The sequence below is a fragment of the Narcine bancroftii genome, chromosome 4, assembly GCF_036971445.1.
Source record: "Narcine bancroftii isolate sNarBan1 chromosome 4, sNarBan1.hap1, whole genome shotgun sequence".
NCBI lineage: Eukaryota > Metazoa > Chordata > Chondrichthyes > Torpediniformes > Narcinidae > Narcine > Narcine bancroftii.
The window spans coordinates 250,135,828-250,157,902 of NC_091472.1; the positions used below are offsets into that span (position 1 = coordinate 250,135,828).

The 22,075-nt window shown below is 36.3% G+C and overlaps 1 protein-coding gene across 11 annotated transcripts in view; it reads right to left on the reverse strand.

Moving 5' to 3' along the window:
- LOC138761841 (PMS1 protein homolog 1-like) overlaps positions 1–22,075 on the reverse strand; it is a 105,617-nt gene that overhangs the window by 26,247 nt on the left and 57,295 nt on the right. For 9 of the 11 annotated variants that reach the window (XM_069934684.1, XM_069934683.1, XM_069934688.1 and 6 more), the window contains 4 exons: positions 19,086–19,202; positions 12,536–12,658; positions 9,925–10,071; positions 3,180–4,030 (listed from right to left, as the gene is read on the reverse strand). In XM_069934684.1, coding sequence (XP_069790785.1) covers positions 3,180–4,030; positions 9,925–10,071; positions 12,536–12,658; positions 19,086–19,202 — 1,238 coding nt within the window. The remainder of the gene's footprint in view (positions 1–3,179; positions 4,031–9,924; positions 10,072–12,535; positions 12,659–19,085; positions 19,203–22,075) is intronic. The other 2 variants (XM_069934693.1, XM_069934685.1) reach the window with 2 other exon arrangements.

Genomic DNA, 22,075 nt, shown 5'->3' on the forward strand with positions numbered 1-22,075 from the left:
GCAGCTTGCTCATTCACCATCATCTTCAATTCCCCTTTCTCCTGCCACTCAAGATAATTTACAGCAATCAACCTCCCCACATTATTCAGATGCAACAGGAAATCAGAGGACCTGACTGAAACCTCCAGTTACAGTGAAAACATGCAACCCCCATACCCAACACAAGATGTTCCCTTTAAAAGAGCGAACAAAATTAGATTCCCCCATCTTAGACACTTTTAATAATATACAAGTGCAACACCAGGGGACAATTGATCCTATACATGAATTTCAAATGAAATGTTAGGACTTCACCTTACAGATGGCAACAAGTGGAATCAGCAAAAGGCCAATCCCACTTTTAATTTTCTATGCTGATGCTCTACCCAAACCAACTTCATTTACAGTACAACTCTGACTATCCGAAATCGGATTCTCCTAAATTCTCGGAGGTCCATGCACAATCCTCTCTGCAAACTTAAAGCTTTATCATGCACAATTGTTTTCAGTGGGAAAGTGAAAAGAGTGGAAAGGGAGAAAGTGTTAAATAATTTAACTAGCTGTGCAGATAATGTTTAGAGTATTTCAGTTGACTGAATCTTTCCAATTTAATGTATAGATTTCAATCTTGATAGCGGATGCTATTTGTAAGGTTCTACTGGGGGGGGGGGAGAGAGCAGGAAACAGAACTCCAACTAGATGGAGTTCATAAACCATAATGCTTTTCAATATTCATTAATGTCCATTCACATTAGACATATATACAAATGCACTTACTACACTGCAGTGTAGTCACAAGAAATAAAAGCAGAAGTAACGTCAATTGGCTCCTCATGTCTGTTTCACAATTCAATAAGATTCCTGATCAACTAATTTTCTGTAATAACCTCAAATTCCTAGATTTCCTTAATATTCAAAACTCTATAACTCAATAATCTTCTTAGTATTCATGGTTCAGTAACACATTATCTCACTGAGTCACACGGGTATTCGAGAGTTTTAACACAAGAAAATAGGAGCAGTAATATACCACCTAGCCCCTCAAACCTGTCTGTTATCCACTATGATCATGGCTGGTCTATCCCAGATCTTAGATCTTCTTTAGTACAGATCCCCACAGCCCTCAAATATCCCAATCTTTTAAAAATGTATCTACCTCCTCTTTAAATATTTCTATCAAGAATCCCCATGACCCTCTGGGATAGAAAACACAATATCTATCTCAGCAATTTTTATGATTCTCAGTTTCCATTATTTCATAATGTTTTATCAATGTCCTTTGTTTAATCCATGAATATATAAATTCATAGAGTGTGTTGTCAGACAGAGCTATCCATCCTAATTCCACTTTCCATCTCTTGGTTAATAGCCTTTTAAATTACAGCAATTCACTGCATATCTATCTACTTAAACACAGGACTCCACCACCCTTTCAGGTACTGAATTCTAGTCCCTCAGTAGACTATGGGTCGCGGAAAAAACATCTTTAGTTCTTCCTCTCATGTCCTTAAGAGTTTGCTGCAATTTGTGATGAAATAAATTTTAGTCGGTCATAAAATTAACAAAAAGAACAATCCAGGAGGCAGCTCACCACCTCTTACAAATATAAACTCACCAAATCCCACAATCACCTCGACTACACTGTTCACATCCTGTCCCTGTAAGGATTCTATTCCTTTCTCTCAATTCCTCCATCTCAATTGCATCTCCACTTAGGATGTTCCAAAACATCCAGGATGTCCTCTTTATTCAAAAAGCATAGCTTCCCTATACCAATTCAGCCCTTACCCACATCTCCTCCATCTCCCGTACATCTGCCCTGGCCCCCTCTGCCATAAGACACAAGGACTGGATTCCCTTTGTTATTAACGACCACCTGACCAGTCTCTGCATTTAAGTTATTTCTCATAATATAACTCAACTCCATAATTTCTGTCACTTACATCAGGATCTCACCACCAGGCACATCTTCCCCTCTCCACCTTCTGCAGGGACCATTCCTTCTGTAACTCCCTCGTTGACTCATCCCTTCCCACTAATTTGCACCTTGGTACCTTCCCCTGTGTCCGCAGGAAGGGCTACCCTTGTGCTCACACCTCCTCCCTCACCACAATTCGGGGCCCCAAACAGTGGGATTGGCCTTTTTCTGATACCACTTGTGAATCTGTGAGGGTCATCTGGTGAGACTGGATGCAAACTGGGAGATTGTTTTGCTGAGTACCTTTGCTTTGTCTGTAGCAATAATAGGATCTCCCAATGGCCAAACATTTTAATTCCGCACTGCCAAACCAACGACATCCATAAGTTGAAGGAGCAAGACCTAAAATTCTGTCTGGGCACTCTCCAACTAGATACCATTAACATGGACTTCTCTGGTTTTCCCTTAGGCCACTCCCCGTCTCCCTCTCTTCCCTATCCCTCGGTCTCCTTTCCTCCAGCTTTCCACCCCTTTCCTTCCCCATTTAGAGAACTATCCTCTCCCCATCACTTCTAAGCTTTTTTTTCTTGAGCCCTCCCCCATATCCACCTATTATCTGGTAGGGGGAGGGGCAGGGGAGGACCACAGGCATTTTATTCAGGTGCCTGGCTGCTTTTTTGCTCATACCTTGATAAAGGGCTCAGACCCAAAATGTTGGTGATGCAAGTTTGCCACATAAAGAACGCTGCACGACTTGCTGAGTTTCTCCAGCATTTTCTGTAAACTACAATCACAGCATCTGCATATTTTCTTCTTTAACTCAACTTGCCAGAGAAATCCCAAAAAGAAACAATTTAGTTAAAAAAGACTTTAACATTAATGACTTTGCTTCATGAATGAATGACCACTCAACAAATTCTAGTTTTATGAAAAGCATTAGGAATAACAATCTTGTAAAAGGACAACGGGTCATTAATTTAGAATAAAATGTGTTCAAAAGTACTGGAAAATTTATAATCACTTCATTATAAAGAAATTTGCTTGAAGGGAAAAAGTGAACGGAAAATGTAAGACATGCACTAAAACAATTAATTTCAGAAGCCTGGAAAAGAGGCACATAATATATTTTAACAATACAGCCTGCATGGCATCTCTAACATGCCAAAAGAATTTTCCGCTTTATATTTCAAATAGTAATGGGATTTACTCACTGTGCTCAATGAGTCACAGAGAATGGAAACTATTGGGTTATGAGGTCAAAAGGTTTAATCTGGAAACTTACTTCTTTTTTTCATCCTCATTCAGATTTTTCCACATCTCTTCAAGTTTCATGCTAACATCTTGCAGATTAGCTCTTGGGTTTTCTGTTAACAGTTTGGGTCGAATTTCTTGCATGAACAAGGCAGAAGCTGACAGAGATCTTTTGACAGTGCGATTGCTGATCAAGTCGTATAATGTGATCTGTCCAATTTTATCCTGCACCACATTACAAGAATTTATATGCAGATTCCTATTTTGGTTATTACCAGGTGGATTGTGCTGTTCGGTTTCCTCACGAGTTACTTGTTCTTGATCAGCTCTATCCTGGGGTACTAAAAGCTTTATGGGTGCAAATACCTGCTCCAAAGAATCTTTCATCATGCCCTTACTCCAGTCATCTGCAGTTAATTCATTGGAATCTTTTGCAACTGAGATCTCTTCATTTAATGTCACAGGTACAAAGGATGAATAATTAGAACTTCTATTGTTAATGTCCGGTTGACCCTTTGAAAGAATACCATCAGCATCTAATGAAAATGCCACATCAAATTCTGGTACAAAAGTTGATTGCATGTTCTCAGAAGGATTGGGTTTCTCTTTGGACTTGGTCTCTGCTACATCAATATCAATATGCTCATTTTTATCCACTGCCACTTCAGAAGTATTATTAGAAAAAATAATGTTTTCAGAACAAGTATTTATAGTGTCAGTTACCAGAGAAGCTTCTGCTGTTGGTGAGGGATCAAAATTCTTAACTTTGGCTTTGCCAGCAAGTTGAGCTTCTGGTGAACATTCAGGGGATGGTTCATCAGGTTGAGGAAGTGGTCCATAAACTGAAATCAACACTTTCTCAATCACAAACAAGATGGCTTCCTGTTGAGAGAAAAATTATAGTAAGATTCTGCACAGAGCATCATTAATTTTATGGATAAAGATTAGGTTTCGATTGGTCCCAAAAACTAGACCAAAAGGATCAACAGCTCCAAAATACAGAAGGATCTGGGTGTCCTGGATTATGATTCATAAAAACCTATTATGCAGGCATAGCGTGTTATTTTTGCTGGGACATTTATACAAAAGTGATTATGCTTCAGTTATATAGGCCATTGGTGTGACCGAGTGGAGTACGGAGAATGAGCAGCTTATTTACGGAAGGATGTTAATTTTTCTGTGATTACTTGTCTAAATGGCCTCATTTTCATGCACAACCACGTGGCATGTAGAAAAGTTCCTGTCTCAGTGAAGATGTATTGAAACAATATCTGGAATGTATGGTTTTATGAGGAGCAGTTGGATGGGATAGGCTTAAATCTAGTAGGCTTTAGAAGAGTAACAGATGACAATTGAAATATAGAAGATTTTGAATGGATGTGGAGAAGATGTGTCCTCTTCTGGCAGAACCTGGAATTAAGGTGGGGGAGGGTAGGGGGAAATCATAGAAAACTACAGCACAGAAACAGGCCATCGGTTCATCTAGTCCCATTGACTTGTACCCAGACCACAGTCCTCCATTCCCCTCCCATCCATGTACCAATACAAATTTTTCTTAAATATCAAAATTAAGTCCGCATTCACCACTTCAGCTGGTAGCTTGTTCTACACTTAGTTACTGGCTAAAGAAATAAAACAGCAATAAGTTGCAATTCCTTCCCCACTACCCCGCCCCCCCACCCAAAAAAAAACAACCAAAATCGGGGTTTGGAAATCTTTGGAACTACTCCAAAAAAATGTTAAAGCAACAGGACATTTTTAAGGTAGAGATTGGAGAGGCACCTGTTAAGAGGTGAAAGGTTACCATGGGATAGATAATATGTGAAGTTTAGGATAGATGGATCAGCCATCATCTTGCAGAGTTGAGGGCTTGAGGAGGACCAGTGCCTTACTCCTGGTCCTAACTTATTCGACTAACATGATCATCTCCTTGTCAAACATACTTTTGCTCAAATTTTCAATTGTGTTTTTGTTTTGAGTTCAAAACTTATTGCTTACAGCAAGTAAATTCCTTATCATCTAATCACAGCCACCAATTTTCATTCAAATTGTGAACTAATGATAAAGCCCACTCAGCCTGGCTATGATTTCCAACAGTCAGCCAAAGGTCTTTTTTTGATTATTTTATTTTTGTTTTTTTTCCCCAAAAAATATACATAGTAAAATTTTAAATATACAATATATGAAACGTTTTCCTCACAACATAAAGACAAAAACAGAACAGTCCCTCCCTTCCATACATACAGATCCGTTCACCGTCAGACCTTACATACATTTTAAAGTATATAGAGTACAATTGGGGAAATTACATTTTTGTATACATCATAGTTACTTTTATACTTTTGTTCCTTTTTATTACTGTATCTGGGCCCCTATGTGGTCCAGGTATGGCTGCCAGACCTTTACAAAAGTGTCATATTTATTCTTTAAGTTATATGTGATTTTTTTCCTTGGGTATACAGCTGTTTATTTCTGCAGTCCATTATGCTACAACTTCCAAGTGATCACGATACATTTTTATAAATGAGATTTAATATTTGGTCAATTTGTCACTTATTTGCATGAAATTACCTAATAAGATACAAGTCAGGGTCACCTATGACAGCCACTTCTGTTATCCTGGTTAAATTTTCTACGATTTCTTGCCAAAATGGCCTCACTTTGATGTACAACCAAGTGGCATGTAGAAAAGTTCCTATTTCAGTCCCACATCTGAAATTTCAGCTTTTGATCTGTGTAACTTTTGTGGGGTAAGATATAATTGGTGTAAAAAAAATTATACTGAACCTGTCCATTTATAATTGATATCATGCTGTCCTTACACCAATCTGACCAGCATCTTTCTGAAATCACCACACCCAAGTCCAACTCCCATCTTCAAATTTCAGGTGGGGTCAACGTTGTTCCCCATCTTTCTCTTAAGAATGATCTAAGCTAGAGAAAACAGAAGGAGGTCCCATTGGTCACTCCATACTTGTGTTTTAATTGTTCAAAGGACACGAGTTCCTTCCATTAACAGTCCTTAATATATCTTGTACCTTTGTCATACCACGAATTTAATATCCTATTGCCAATGTTCATATGCAGTAACACATTTTTACACAATGGTGCTTTTACTGATATCCTTACTTTTTTTGCCCTATACATTCATCAATTTCTTGCCATGTTCTAATCATATGTATTAGAATTGCTTTAGTGATTTGACTTTCCATTTATAGATAAAGTCCTTTGGTTCTCCCTCCTCCATTGAGTACATTCCCATTTGAACCCAAGATTTGGGGGGGGTTTGTCTTCAGTGAAGAAGGCTGCGAGGAATCTAGCCTGTGCAGGTAGGTAACATTTTTGAAATCTGGGAGTCTAAGTCCTCCCAGCCCATAGTCCCATGTCAGTTTTTCCAATTCTTGGTACCTTATTAATCCATAGGATCTGTCTAATATGATTGTTTAGTAGTTTAAAAAAAGTTTTTAGGTAATGGAATAGGCAGCAATTGAAAAAGGTATTGCAGTCTTGGCATCACTTGCATTTTGACGCAGTTCACCCTTCCCACCAAAGTAATCGGTAAGTTTCTCCATTTCTGTTGGTCTCTTTTCATCTTCCCAAGAGAAGGAACATAATTTAGTTTGTACAGATTTTGCAAGTTATTGTCAGTCGCTATTCTAAGATATTTTATTCCACCCATCTTCTATTTAAATTTACTTCCTTTTTGGTATCTTTCATATTCAAAATTTGTTAATGGCATTATCTCACTTATATCCATATTTATTTTGTGGCCTAAAATGCTTCCATATTTTTCAAGCGTTACTTGTAATTTGTGCAAAAATTTAGCTGGTTCCAATAGATACAATAGCACATCATTGTCAAATAGACTGATTTTGTGTTCTTCTTGCCCAACTTTGAATTCTTTTATATCCAGATCCCTTCTTATTATTTCCACCAGCGGTTCAATCATTAAAATAAAAAGCACTGGACAGGAGTCATCAGTCTGCTTGATCTGTCAAGGGGAACACCGCCGACATCTGATTATTATTATTTTAGCTTGTGGCTTATGGTATAACGTTTTTATCCAATTTATAAATTTTCTGCCTATACCAAATTTTTTCCAGTGTTTTACATAAAAAGGGACATTCCAAATGGTCGAATGCCTTTTCTGCATCTATAATACATGGATTTGGTTCAGATTTAGCCATGTGTATTATATTAAATAATCTTCATAGACTACTTGAGGAATGCCTTCCTTTAACAAGTCCCGCTTGGTCTGTATGCATCAGTTTTGGCAAGTATTGACCTAACTTATTAGTCAATGCTTTCACTAGTATCTTATAATCAGCATTTAACAGGGATATTGACAAGTTTTTTGTGGGTCATATTCTTTTTTGGTAACATTGCAATAATCATGGTTTAGAATAACTCCAGGAGTATCTGTGTTTCCACAGCTTGGTCCAGGACATTCATTAAAAGGGACATTAATAATTCTTTGAATTGTCTATAAAACTCAGGTGGAAATCCATCCTCCCCCAGTGATTTATTAGCCTATAGGGTGCCCAGGGCCTTTTCAATTTCTTTCCTTGTGAAGGGAGTATCCAATTCTATCCTTTCTCTTGCTCTTCCAACCATAGAAGTTTGAAATTCAGCAAAATTCTTCCATTTCATTCTCATCTCCTGGTAATTCTGATTTGTATTGTTTCATGTTATATTGTCTAAAAAAGTATCATTAATTTATTTTTGGTTATATACTAGTGTCTGCTTCTGTTTTTATAGCATTTACCATTCTTGATGACTCCTGTTTTAATCTGCCAAGCTAAAACTTTGTGCGCCCGTTCACCCAACTCATAGTATGTTGTTTAGTTTTTAATATAGCTTTTTCTGTCCTATAAGTTCGCAATGTACTATATCTTAGCTTTTTATACTCTAGTCATCTATTCTTCTTGTAATCCTGTTCTTTGGTTATTTTTTTTCTAATTCTTTAATATCCTTCTCCAAACTGTTTACTTCTGCCATATGCTCCTTAAGATTCTTCGTATAGAATATAATTCGTTCCCTTAAATATGCTTTAAGCATGTCCCATATCAGAAAACTATTATTAGTAGACAGATTTGTTTCACAAAATATTTTTATCTGTCTCTTTATAAATTCACAGAAGTCTGTTCTTTTGAAGCAGTGTAGTAATGAGAACCATCTGTATACATTCTCTTGCTTTTCCATTATTGCTATAGTTAATATTAATGGAGAATTGTCTGATAGAAGCCTAGCTAGATATTCCATTTTTAATCACTTTTTAACTGGACAGACATTAAAAAAAAGTCAATCTTTGTATGTGAGCCATGCATCCTTGAGTAAAAAGGGTAGTCTCTCTCTGAGAGATTTAATTGCCTCCATACATAGATAAGATTTAGATCTTTCATGTATGAAATTGTGGTTTTTGCTGCTTTCACCCTCATTATTGTTCTTGCTGATTTATCTAGTATTGGGTCCAGCAGAAATTAAAGTCTCCTCCAACTAATTCATTTCGTCTTCCCTCTGCTGTTTTTAAGAAGAGGTCCTTCATAAAGACTTCATCATCATAATTCAGGGCATAGCCAAAGGTCTATTTAAAATAGGATGCACCTTTGATTCAGGTGATGGAAGATTCCACTCACAAGAGATAGGGGAAAGGCATTGTTTTATATTCCAGAAACAAGAGAAACTGATGTTCCTCACCAATACCAGAAAGGTGGCCAGGCCTGCTCTTCCTTAGACGCAAGATACATGCAGAGAGGATTAACTTCTAGGAAGCTAGGATACAAGTTAAAGGTCCTTCAAATACTACTTTGGTGAATCAAAGATGTTTCTTGCTCTTTCTCTCTAGAGCATGTATTCCTCTTTGAGATCCACTCACTGATGCTCATCAAGTCTGAATGGAGTTTTATTAAAGGAGGATGATCAAGGGATGGAGGAACAACAATGGTGGCAATGAGAAGTTATACTTATGGTTCAAACTGAGCTGCAGAAAATTTGTGCTCCTTGAAATGGGTCTCTGAGACTTGTGTATCCCCTTTCATTAATTACTGGAAAACACTTGCACATCTTTTACATCTGTGCAACCTCCCTGGAAGATCCCAATTATTAATCCATTTCTCTTGGTGGCTGAATGAGTAAAAGCAAACAAAGGTGTACAAGGAGAGTAAAGATTTTTGGCCAACTCAGTGGTTTGACCAATCTCTAATATGCAGTGCCTGCACAGTAGCTCATCCAACAGGCCAATAAAGAAGGGTGTGGCAGAGGCACAACAGTCAGTGGAAGCAGAAGCCGTCAGAATGTTCCTCTCCACTCCACTCTTCTCCTATTCCCAATACCTTGTTTACTGTACAAAGGCCAGTGGGTTATTGCAGTGATATGGTCAAGAGGGTAAGGCACTTGAGGAAGAGCATGCTTATAAAGTACATTGGATCAACTAGCAAAATGACTCTTACTGTCACTCAGTATTATCCAGTAATATACAAGTTTTAAAAAAATGCCAATTTCTGGTGCTCTTGCCATATCTATAGGGTAAACTTGGGCCAGATCCAACCTGTAGTTGTCATGTGAAAACATCACAATGACAAGTTTTATACATTGAGGTTTCCTAATATTGTGACGGTATCCAAATCTTTAACCTATGCACAACTATTACAACTCGAGGACTGTCATAATTGCGAACAGGAGTATGCTGTTTGCTGAAAAAATGTTTTTCATCTTCTATTTCAATAATTGTTTTTACTATTTATGACTGTACACGAGACATTTTTAATTTGCCTTACCTTATTTTGAAACATGATTTGGGTTTTGTCAGGTGTTAAATTGACATCTATGACTGAGGCTGGAACCAAGATACTCAAGAAGAAAATTGGATAGCGAGTATGTGAAGAGTCCTTCTGGCACTGAGTGCTGTAATACTGTCGGACTAACTGGAAATTAAAGCAAACAGAAATTTCAAATCAAACATCTTTCCAGGAGGCGACACACGAAGTGCTGCATGAACTCAGCGGGTCAGGCAACATCCATAGACAGTCGACTTTTCGGGCTGACTGTCTTACTCCTGATGAAGGGTTTTTGGCTAATAACATTGACCATCTATTGGTTTGTACAGATGACACCTGACTCGCTGAGTTCCTCCAGCATTGTGTGCTATTCCAGTATCTGCAGACTTTTTGTCTTCATCTTTCCCGAATAACCAACATAATAAAGTTGGATCAGAGTAGCAAAAATATGAACTAGATATATATTGAACTAGATATATAAATATTTTTAAAGTGCTAACTTTAACTTCAAAGTTGCAATTTATTGTCAGGTACATACATGGGGGTCATATACAACTCAATGTTTTTCCTGCAGGATGGGCAGAATTTTGATTTATTGGTAGTGTAAACTGTACTCAGAAAAAAAACTCATACAAAAGGAAATGGAAAATCGACTTTGCAACACAAAAAAATAAATATTTAGTAATATGTAATGTGCAAAGTAAAAAGAGTCCTTAAGACTGGCTTTTGTTTAGGAGTCTAATGGTGGAAGGGTAACAACTATTCCTAAAGCTGATAGGATGAGTCTTGTGGCATCCATACTTTTTTTCCTGATTGCAACAGCAAGAACAGACCATGTCCTGGGACAGTGTGGATCCTTCACCATTACTGATGCTCTCCGACACCAGTGTAGATTTTCTTGGTGATGGGGAGAATTTTGCCTTTAATTTACTAGGCTCTATCCACTACTTTTTGTAGGACTTTCCGCTCAGAGGTATCGGTGCCCACATACCAAACCGTGATGCAGTACACTTTCACCTTTACTGACACTAAATATTTAACAAAGAGCTTTTCAAAACCACGTCCTTTCAACATATTTCACTAAAATGTGCCAAATGTTGGAACAGGCACTAGATGTTGAAACAACAATCTAATATTGTCATCTTTGTAAAAATGAGTTTGGAGAAATAGTTTCCATCCAAATTTAATCTATCCAAAATGAATTTGAAAATTTAATAAAACAAGCAAATAAAAATCATGCTGTGGCAGTCGGGAACCAGCAGACCACTCAGCAGCACCAGCCCCAGCAAGCAAACCAGTGATCATACAGCTAAGGCAGCACAGGGGCCAGCATCTCCAACATAGCGCTGGCCTCCATTGCACAGCCAACAGCTAGGGGACAGCGCACAGGGAAGAAGGCATTGGAATGCAGGAAGGGGACCCACGCTTGGGAAACCTGCTATTGTTATGCGGGCAGCAACGCCAATTGATGGTCTGCTGGTGGGAATTCCAATAGTATAAAAGCCGGGCTTCAGCCCCAATAAATCAGAGAGCTATACCTCACTACACCCATGTGCATCTTTCTTCGAGTAGCGCGCAGCTAAAATGCAATATTTTAAATCAGCAACTATTACACTCAAATGGAAAATTCAAATCCACTGTTGGATAAATTACATGGATCCTGAAATGTTTGAAAATTAATTGGATTCACATCCTGAATGACATACTTTAAATAATTTAGACATACCATTTGAAATAGAAAAGATCAAATAGTAAATTGTTATTCACAGACAAATAAGTATTGAGAAATGTATCCAGTGCTTTGGCATAAAATGAAGCAATACTTTGCAAAAGAAACGATGATTTAAATAAATAAATAAATAGCTTTTCCAATCGGTTTATCTTCACATCTGTGTTTGACTCAGTATTTTTGACTCAGTATTTCACGGACATTTTACTCATTTTTAGTAGTAAGACACAAAAAACCTTTAAAAGGTACAACTTAAATTTTACTGGAGCTACATAGTATATTCAGTCCCTCTTGCAGAAATAATAACTTTATTGAGTTATTATCCAACTTTAATGAGTTATTATTTTAACCAGATATATTTGAAGTAGTCTTCAGGGTAAATATTGAAATTGCAGCCAATTAATTTCAAACTTGGAATTGTCACAACTCCAATAAAATCTTAAATGTTACATGTAATACTCTTTGCATTTTCATGTATATTATCAAATTACTAAGTTTTTATTTTAATTTGGATGGTAACAAGCCTTTCTGGCCCACGAACCCATGCCACCCAATTACATCCATGTCATCAATCAATCTACCATCTCCCCAAGTCTTTTCTCTGGAATGGAGGAAACCTGAGCACCCAGAGGAAACCCATGCAAACACGAGGAGTATGTAAAACAACAACAAAAATGAAATTCAAACTGCCCTTCAGATCCTTGTATGTTGAGATACAAATAAATACAATCATATGTCAAGATTTGATTTACATACATCTAATACTGTAGCACACATGAAAGAGGATTATTGAACTACATTATTTTAAGATAGTCAATATTCTTCAAGTACATTTAGAACACACAAGAAAATTCAGTTTAAAAAAAAAAGTTGCTCACCTACCTTTAATATTTTCTTGTGGTGGACAGGTCTGGAGTTCACAGAAATAAAACTTCTTTCAGGGGTGGTGAGACTCACTGAGGAGGGATTAGAACCTGGTTTGGGAAGAAAACCACTGAGGAAAATCTGTAAATATGGATATAAATAAAACACAAATTCAGTAAATCAATTGATTTCCTAGCATAATGTTTCAGAGCAGAACCTTGTTCGCAACAATTATCCACCAAGAGCCATCTGAATCACAGGGGTAAATTAGAAGCAAATGCTCAGATCTTTCATTTTGGGAAGTCAAACCAAAAAAATGCACAAGAGAGACCCATTATCTAATTCCCTCTTAGGGATGCAACCTGGCAAGGTGAAAGAGCTGCATTTTCTCATTTTTTTTTTACAAAATATTCCTTATGGCAAAAAAAAAGTCAAATATTACATTCACCTCATTAAAACTATCCACGCATGCCTTGGAGCTGGTTTTGAATCTTTCGCTGTCCAATGAAGTTTGAGACTCCATTTTCAAACTCAATAGCACTACATCTCTTTGAGCTCGCCATTGCCTGCTGCAATTCAAAGTTGTACATAGGGCCCACAGATCTAAAGAGAAATTATCTCATTTTTACTCAGACATAAATCCTCATTGTGATAAATGGAAAACTGGTGATGCTTCTTTAATTCATATGTTCTGGATGTGCAGCAGTTTGGAAAAATATTGGAGAGAAGTTTTTCAAACATTATTGGTGATTCTCAATTTAAAATTAGAATCAAATCCCTTAGTTGCTCTATTTGGAACTCTTGGATAAGATGACGTTTTACCAACTCCAATTAAATGTTGCATTTTCTCCGTGACTTAGTTGATGACCAGATATGCTATTTTGATTAAGTGGAAAGATAATACCCCACCTAATCATGCACAATGGCTAAGGGATGTAATGTCTGCTTTTTAAATTTGGAAAAAAGCAATTAATGACTCAAACATTAGATTCCAAAGATTATGGGGGCCCGTTCATGGACTACTACAATAGTCTCTAGGTTTATTATTAATATAAAACTTTAGCATTATGTTGTCCCACTTCAGAGTAAGCTACTTTGTCTCATCAATATTAACTTTCAACCTTGTTTAGGGTGAGGGTTTTTCCATTCTTTATTATTATGGTTGTGGTTTGGGAATTCATATGTATGATTATTCTCTTAATGCTTTCTTTATCTTCTCTGTAGCATATTCTATAATTGTACTGTACAAATTTATTACTGAAAATTAATAATTTTTTTCAAAAAATAAATTATCCACATACTATATCTGCAAGCAGATAGGTATCATTTCACAGAATTACCAGCAGTACAATTTTACCAAAAGTAAAATTTTACCAAAAGTATCCCAATATTTTCTTTTATTTTGCTCCATGTTTCCATTATCTGAATTTTACTAATTGTGCAAATTAGTATTTGTTTACATTAGTAGTAATTACCACATGTTTCCAACACGTGACTGAATGCTGGAATGTATGCAAGGCAAAGGGTAAAGGCAAAAACTATTTACTGAGTAAACACAGAGGTCAGAATGAAAACATCTGTCAGAAGTGATAAATTAGATTTTATGAACCAATGGTTTACAATGTGACCGATACATTCATCGTGAAAGATTTATAAAAAAAAAATAGCAGCTGGTCTGTCATTTCTGGCCTGCACAGATTCCGTTCAAAATGACCCTCCCCCTATGCTCTTCATCTTCCCTTTAGAGAGCAACCATTACACACTTTGTTTTTCCAACTGGAACAGAAACAATGATTCACTTAAATTTTGTTTTACTGCTTGCTGTAACTATTTCCATCAACTTACAGCAAATTAAAATGTTACTAAATTGCAAACCAATAGCTAACATTTATGAATAATTCTGGAAGAAATGGACAAGTACGAACATGGTACAAACTGACTTGGATATCTATGTAAACATGTCTTTTTACTGGGACAGAGAAAGGAAATGCTAACTTTATAGAATTGGTACAAGATTCTGGACTCATCAAATACAAACCTAAAGCACAGTCAGAAATCACTACTTGCAATAGGTACAAATTTTGCAATTTTTTCAAACAAATATTTTGGAATGTAAAAAAAAAAAAAATCACACGTAGAAACATTTGCCAAATTACAGTTTAAAACAAAACCTGGCACCTATACTGATTGGTAGATGCCAGATAAAAGTGAATTTTCTGGTTGCTTAAGATTGTGTATTGCATGATTGACGAACTAACGGCAAGGTTCACCAATTCTAAATGTCTGTATTTTTTTTAACCTATTTATTTTTTACAACTTTTAGCTGGTTGCTTGACGCTGCCAACTGCTCAAATTCCAGATAACAGGGGTTTTACTGTTGTTTTTTAGGAATTTGAAATGCTGAACATTTTCTTTGATATAAGAAGCAAGAGTACCTGTGGATCAGCATCAGTGAAAAGTCAATGTTTAAATGGGCTACTGACCAAAGTCATCTGCAAATATTAACATCTCTTTCTATTTTCTCCCATCTTCATGCATACCCACTCCAAGTTCATTCTGTCATTGAAAGAGATCAGCTGTTACCTCTGAGATTCTGACCATTCAGGTTCCTTTCCTGACACCCAACAAGTTGCTATTACAAATGGTTCCTTCATCTTGGATAATGCCTTTCTATTTTGAAATAAGCTGCCATCAACCAGGAAGCACCCACAATCCTCTGTTCCCATATACCCTGCACCAACAAAACCTCCCATTCCTGTCACTTGACATATTGATATACTCTTTTGTGCTCAACTGGAAAAGAATGATCTCATATCTGTGGCAGCTGATCTTGCTACATCCCAATCTCTCAGCCACTGTGCATCGTGGATTTGGTCATGACACCCAGTGAGATACAAATGAGGTCATCCTCTCATTTTGCTACAATAGCTGAGAGCTTAAGTTTCCATTGCAGGAGCTACTTCAAACCTTTAAATCTAGTTTTACAACACTTTGAGAAGTAACACATCTTTACTAAAGATGCTATAGTGAAGAGTTAACTTTTATATACATCCAATACTAAAGTTTTTGAGTGAGGTGCATATTTTGTTCCAAATTCAGTGCAGCTGGCATAACCACTTTTGTTGTTATTCTACATGACCGGATCCATTCTTTTTTTAAAATTATTCAAGTACACCAACATTTATTTGCCTTCCATACTGCCCAAAAAGGTGGCAAGTCTGGAATTATGAATAGACCAGGTACAGACAAGAGCTTTCTTTACCTGCAAATTAGTGAATTGGATGGGTTTTAAACCAGTCATTTCATGGTTAGTGTTACTTTATTTAGTTTTATTTCATAACTATGGTGGGATTTTTAACTTTTACCTGTGAACCAATGGGCCAGAATTCTGTGCCGCTGTTAAATTACTTCCAGAGTTGTGTTACTACCATGTAGAACTCTACTCAGGATTTCAACTTGCCTTTATAATACTGCTGTGAAGAAATTTACCGAGCTTGTTCTCTGCACTTTTGAAGCCAAGAAAAATGCCAGCAGTTGAGGTCGGTTGCAAAATCCTTGGGGAAAAATTGTATAAATTGATAGTACTGCAGGTTAGAGGGCAGTGTCAAAGGTTTCCCAGTAGGGGTAAGTACTTATTTTGGGGGAAAGAAATTGCAACTTAAACTATTAGAAGCTTGGTTTTGTATTTATGCTATTTCAAACCAATGAAGAGAATATGAAACAATCTTTGAATTGTATCTGATCAAGCAAATTAGCATTTTCATGATAAGAATGAGTCTAATGGTTTAAGATTATATTTGTTACAAGAAAATATCTCCAACAATATCAATTGGTGAGAAATCAGGCTTTATGAAAAAAATGTAGAGTTATGTATTAAATGGAATGGAGTGCAAATGAATGAATGATTATCTAATCACTCAGAATAGAAAAACATGTTTTTCCAACACATTACCTTACAAAACCCTTTAAAAAAAATGCCATTAGCAGTTGAAAAATAATTTGCTTCCGCACTATGTATAAGCAGCTTGTCATTGTTCATTATATATATTTGGAAATAATTACCAAATTAAAACATAAATGACAGGCTTCAATGTTTCCCTAGTTATTTTTGCAATTAGTGAAGGTTCCATGTTAGAGTCAGAACACATTTGTCAATTCCTAACAACTTGTTTTCCAAGATGCTAAAGAGCAGTTGGACTCCAGAAACCAGCTTAACAGCAGAATTTCTGGTGGGCATTGTGGTGGGAGGGGGTTAAGAATAATGTTTTTCTTTCAGAAAAGCCATCATAAACATCCATGACACAATATCAAATATGAGCAGGTTCCACGCATCATAATGGGGGCATGAATCAGAAAAAGAAAAATTCACAGTTGCAGTTAGTGTTTTTAAAAAAAGTGATGTTTCAATAGAAAGGTGTTTTGATGGTGTCATAGAAATTTATGGTCAGGATACCTCAGGGAGGTTCAAAAGTCCAATAGCTGTAGCAAATCAAAACGGTTCTTGAACCTGGAAGTGGTGGGCTTCAAGAACTTGAGCAGTATGATGGGGAGCCATTATCGACATGGGCTGCCTTCTTCAGGCAAATGGCTACTGTTTTTTTATTTCTTTATCAGCAGGCTGCTGAACATTCACATCAAGGATGGTGGTCCATTTATCAAGGAATGGACATACACTCTCAAAGCTTTTATAGTTAGAGCAAAATGGTAACAAAGGGGTATACAGATGATTCTTACATGCCCAAAAATGTGGTATGCCTTTGGAATTTGTTGGATCTCTGTTTTGTTGACAAGTAGCATATTTCAACATGGGCATAAATTGGTTAAGTATCTAAATGTGCTCAATGTATCAAATTAATGACAATAAACTGTGGGTACAAAACACCAGGAGGATTGACAAATGGATGGAGATACAAATGGAGTACATAAGCATAGAATGACAAGAAGAATAATGAAATAATAGATAAATTCAATTTAAACAAATTAACACACTATCCTGACTTGGAAATAGATTGTTGGTCTTTCAATATCGAGGGGTCCAAACCCTGCAACTCAACATCTAACAGCACCAGAAGGATGTCAAGCTTCAAGGGTTGGCTCACTGCCAAGGGGAAGTGGAAATGGGTAATAATGTTAGCCTTGTTGCTGGTGATACCCTTCTGTAAACAGGTTTCTCTCAGTAGTGAATTTAATGCAATGCTACAGAAAGTAATTATTGTTTTTGTGATTTTATTCCTTTAAGAATTTCTTGTCAGTTTTTCCTTGTTGGCTGCAAGAAATGGAGCCTCATCTATACAAATTTCCTTTGATAACCCCCAGTGAAAGCACATACAAATATTATTTGGTAATGTACACCCACCTGCCCCAACTTCCCACTTCCAACCCAATTAACCCCTCTCCCCACCAATCTTTGCTTGAAACATTCAAAGGAAGCATAAAGGTGTTAATTTTGTTCACATTCATGGTCCATTAAGTTCACAAGACCCTCTTCCACAAATCTCATGACATTGGTAAAGCCAGGAGCAAGCTATTTGAATGATATTGCCTTGTCTTGCACCACCAGGTCAGGAAGAATTACTGCCCCTCCACCATAAGCAATAAACCCTTCCTCCTCAACAATAAACTCAATCAGGGACTTTTACTTTTGCACTTTAATGATGGTTTTTCCTCTCTTTATTGCAGTTTGTTTACATTCGTTTACACGTGGACAGTTTTTTTTGCACTACCAGTAAGTGGTAATTCTACCTTGCCGACAGAAAAAGAGAATCTCAGGGTTGCCTGTGATGTCATATGTATTCTGACAATAAATCTGAAATCTGCTATTAAAACAAATTGGATAAAGAAATGCAAATCATAATTACAGCATGAAATGGAGCCCCTAAATTTACTGGATAACAGTAGGTGCCTAATGACAGGAAATTATAGACAGCTCTTAGAATATCATCTGAATTTGTTTTTAAAAAAAAGTACAAAATTTCTTATTCTCTAGACCTTTAGTTTTACTTTCTAATAGGAAACTGTACTTATTTTAACAAAGTACATGTTGGAATATGTCAAGAGAATGATTTGTTGATTCCAGTCTTAACAGTGAAGCATTTTTGCCCAATTGGAATTTCAGCCATATATTGAGCACAATTGTCTAATCATCTCTTCACAAATTTTTTTTTAAGTGCCTGCCTGGCTCTCTGAAATACTCCCCTGATAGGGAATGCAAAGTCAATATTATTTCACAAGTTTGATAAGTTTAGGAAAAAATCTTTTCCAGAAACCAGATTTCAGGTTTGTGAATGTTTAAAAATGTAAAACATTATGCTAGAAATAAAGGGGAAACCACCAAAGTACTGATTAACATTTCAAAAAGTTCAAAAATGTTCATACTTCCCATAAGTTAAATTCTGTACAATCAAAATACTGAGCAAAATTATACTTAACATATTAACATTTTTTCAAACAATAGACAAAGTGAAAGATTGTTGACTAAGGTAATTGCAACAAAATGCTGAGCACTGATTTTTTTTCTCTCTTCTTCCACCCCCACCTCCCAGTATAATCATTGTAACCTTATACTAACCTCAGGTTCTTGCTCACGATGTTGGATAGGTACCATGCTGACCATCACAGCAGTTCCTAGAACTGTTAACAGGGCCATTTTGTGATCTGACACCTTGGCTTTTTGCCATACAACTGCCTGAAATATAATGGCAGGGAATCAAATCCTATCACTAAATTTAGGTCTGTTTCAGTCAAGTCATCTGCAGTTTCATAAAATTGCACATCAGAAAGACCCATTTCACCATATTTTACAAGTACAAGGAAAGAATACAAAAAGGTAGTTTATTGCAATGATGTGGATGACTAGTGGTTAAGAAGAAATTCTACGCAAACCACAAGAAAAAGGGCTTCAAAATAAGCAAAGCTTTCAGTGCTCATTGGTCTAAACACGGACTCATAATCCAGCAACACCTCAATCAAGATTGTTTTCTGATGCTTCCTCCCTCACTTTGTCAGCTCTCCAACCACCTGAGATTTCCTCAAAGTCTGAACTCTCACACATTCCCATTGATGGCTTTGGTTCAGCTGTCTGGGCACAAGCTTTGAAATTTCCTCCCAAATTCACTCTATCTCTCCTTGTCCTCAGTGACTCTTCCTCACCAATCTTATTTATCAACAAGAAATATTTTAATATGTTTAACTCGCTACACAAATGAAAAGAACTCCAATTAACACCATTTGACCATTTGGCAACCCTGATAGTTTATCATCTGGGATACCAAGTCATGCTTGCCTCACTGACCTTCCCCTCACCAGGGCCCCAGCACCCAAATGGTCCATGTGTAGCCCTGACTCTCCCATTCAGTTTATACTTACCTGGTTACTTATTCACAATCCTTTATAAACACATTCACTAGAAATATTATTATTCTACTACTCTATTCTTAAAAATGTGACTTAAAATGGAATATTAATAGAATAATGCCTGACAGTCTAATAAATCTGCTAACACAGCACCACTAATGTTTTAGATGTGGTAGATTAGCAGAGTTTTAATGGAACTTGTCTGAGCAAATTAAAGAAGTTAGTCATTTATGATAATAATCATAGAAAATTGCAAGACAATCAAAAATAATTCCCTTAATTTGACACAAAGTTAAACTGGTCTTGAGTATTTAGTTTCATTGCAGGATATACACGTTTTTGATAGATTTGCTGAGTCATTTGGAATTTAGGAAATAAAAATAGCACAACAATAAAAACAACTGAAATACGTAAAATTGTTCTGATGGCTTCTTCAGATTTTAAATCAATTCTTAGACAACATTGACTACAGCAATAAAAAATAACAGCATAATGACAAAAATACTAAAAGGAGTAACACCATTCATACATTATGGTATTTACAAGCCACCCAGGACCACGTGGTACTCAGTGAATGTGTCTCTATTCAGGAAAACATAACCGGAAAGCACAAATAGCGTTGATACATGCATGACATGAAACCACATTCTAGCATCCAGGATATTAGCGTTAGGTTACTAGCTCAATATGGAATTAGAATTACAGTGTAAACTGGGGCTTCTATGGAATTAGAATTACTGTGTAAACTGGGGCTTCTATGTATTTTTGCAAAACAAAGGGCAGTGTTGTTCTTTACATTCTCCATTTTCAAAATGTTTGCAACAAATGGAGGACAAGTATTTGTTCATGTTGCAACCATCTTCAGAGAAAATGGAAAATTACATTCAATCCCACAATTAAATAAAAAAAATAAGTTTTGGAATATAGTTCATGGCATATCTATCAAACCCTGGAATAAAGCAATTAAAAAGAAACAAGCAGTGTGGTTTCACTGTGAAAACAGCTCCTAAAGTTATAGAAATAAGCCATTGGGTTCAATTGTCTAACTTTACTGCTGGCTATTATTGGTAAAATGTTTGTGCACCCAGACATGGGCATAAATCACAGTAGCAAAGGGAATAATTTTGTTAAAAGATCAATGGAATTTAATGGTTTTAGTTTGACAATGATCCAAATATTAATTTGCAACTTTGAAACCCGATCATCAAAACACATGAAACCAAATCTACCTAGAGCTACTGAATGACAGCTTTGGTATGAAATAAGGATTTCTAATTCAAAGTTTATCATATGAATATTCTCCCTCTAATATCCTGAGATTATTCCACAAGAAAATATGGTGTTCTCAAAACACTTAGTAAATTCCTGAGAAGGACTAAACTTATTACCAAGGTTTCAGGGAAAGATTAGTGACTTTCCTCAGTCAGCATTAACTACCAATTGACATCTGTAAAGTGTCACTAGGATTGATTTATTTCTAATCCCAGTAACTAGCCAGAAATGTATGATTTCATCATAGATTGTTGTTTTTGTTCAATGTATGAACATTAAAGTTTAGATTCATTCAGCTGATTAATTTTTAAAAAATGACAAAAATGCTCCTTATCAAGAAAGATGCGAAAAACACATCTCAGAAGGTTGATGTTGATGAAGCTTGCAAGAATGGCATTGGCAATTGTTTGTTCCTATGCTAGCTTGTGGTTCTCGAATGTTCCATTTTAGAACATGCATTCAATTTATAAGGAGAGAGAAGACACTCTACTTTTAGCAACATTGCTATAAAGATGTCTTCACTTTGCTTTCTCCATACCACTAACAGAACAGTGTAACTTACTACTGATCTCCCCATGTGACTTGAATAGAGAACAGCATATGGTCTTGGAATGCTTGAGTAGACATTAAATTGATTTTGGCTTCTGGAAGCATACTGCTCTGGCATTCTAACAAATTAATCAAACAATCTAGGCAAGATTGTGCAAGACTGCAGAAAAGAAAAAATGAACAAGATATATTCTACCATTAATTTCAAATTTAAAAAAATTTGCAAAATAGATTGTTATTTTTCTTTAATTATATTGGATTATACAGTATTTTCAACACTGAAATATGCCATTTTGGCCACATGTTGTAAGCTTTTGTATATATGCCACAAAAGCATCAACATTCTGAAGTTACACTCAACTCTTGGCACTACAGACTTGTACT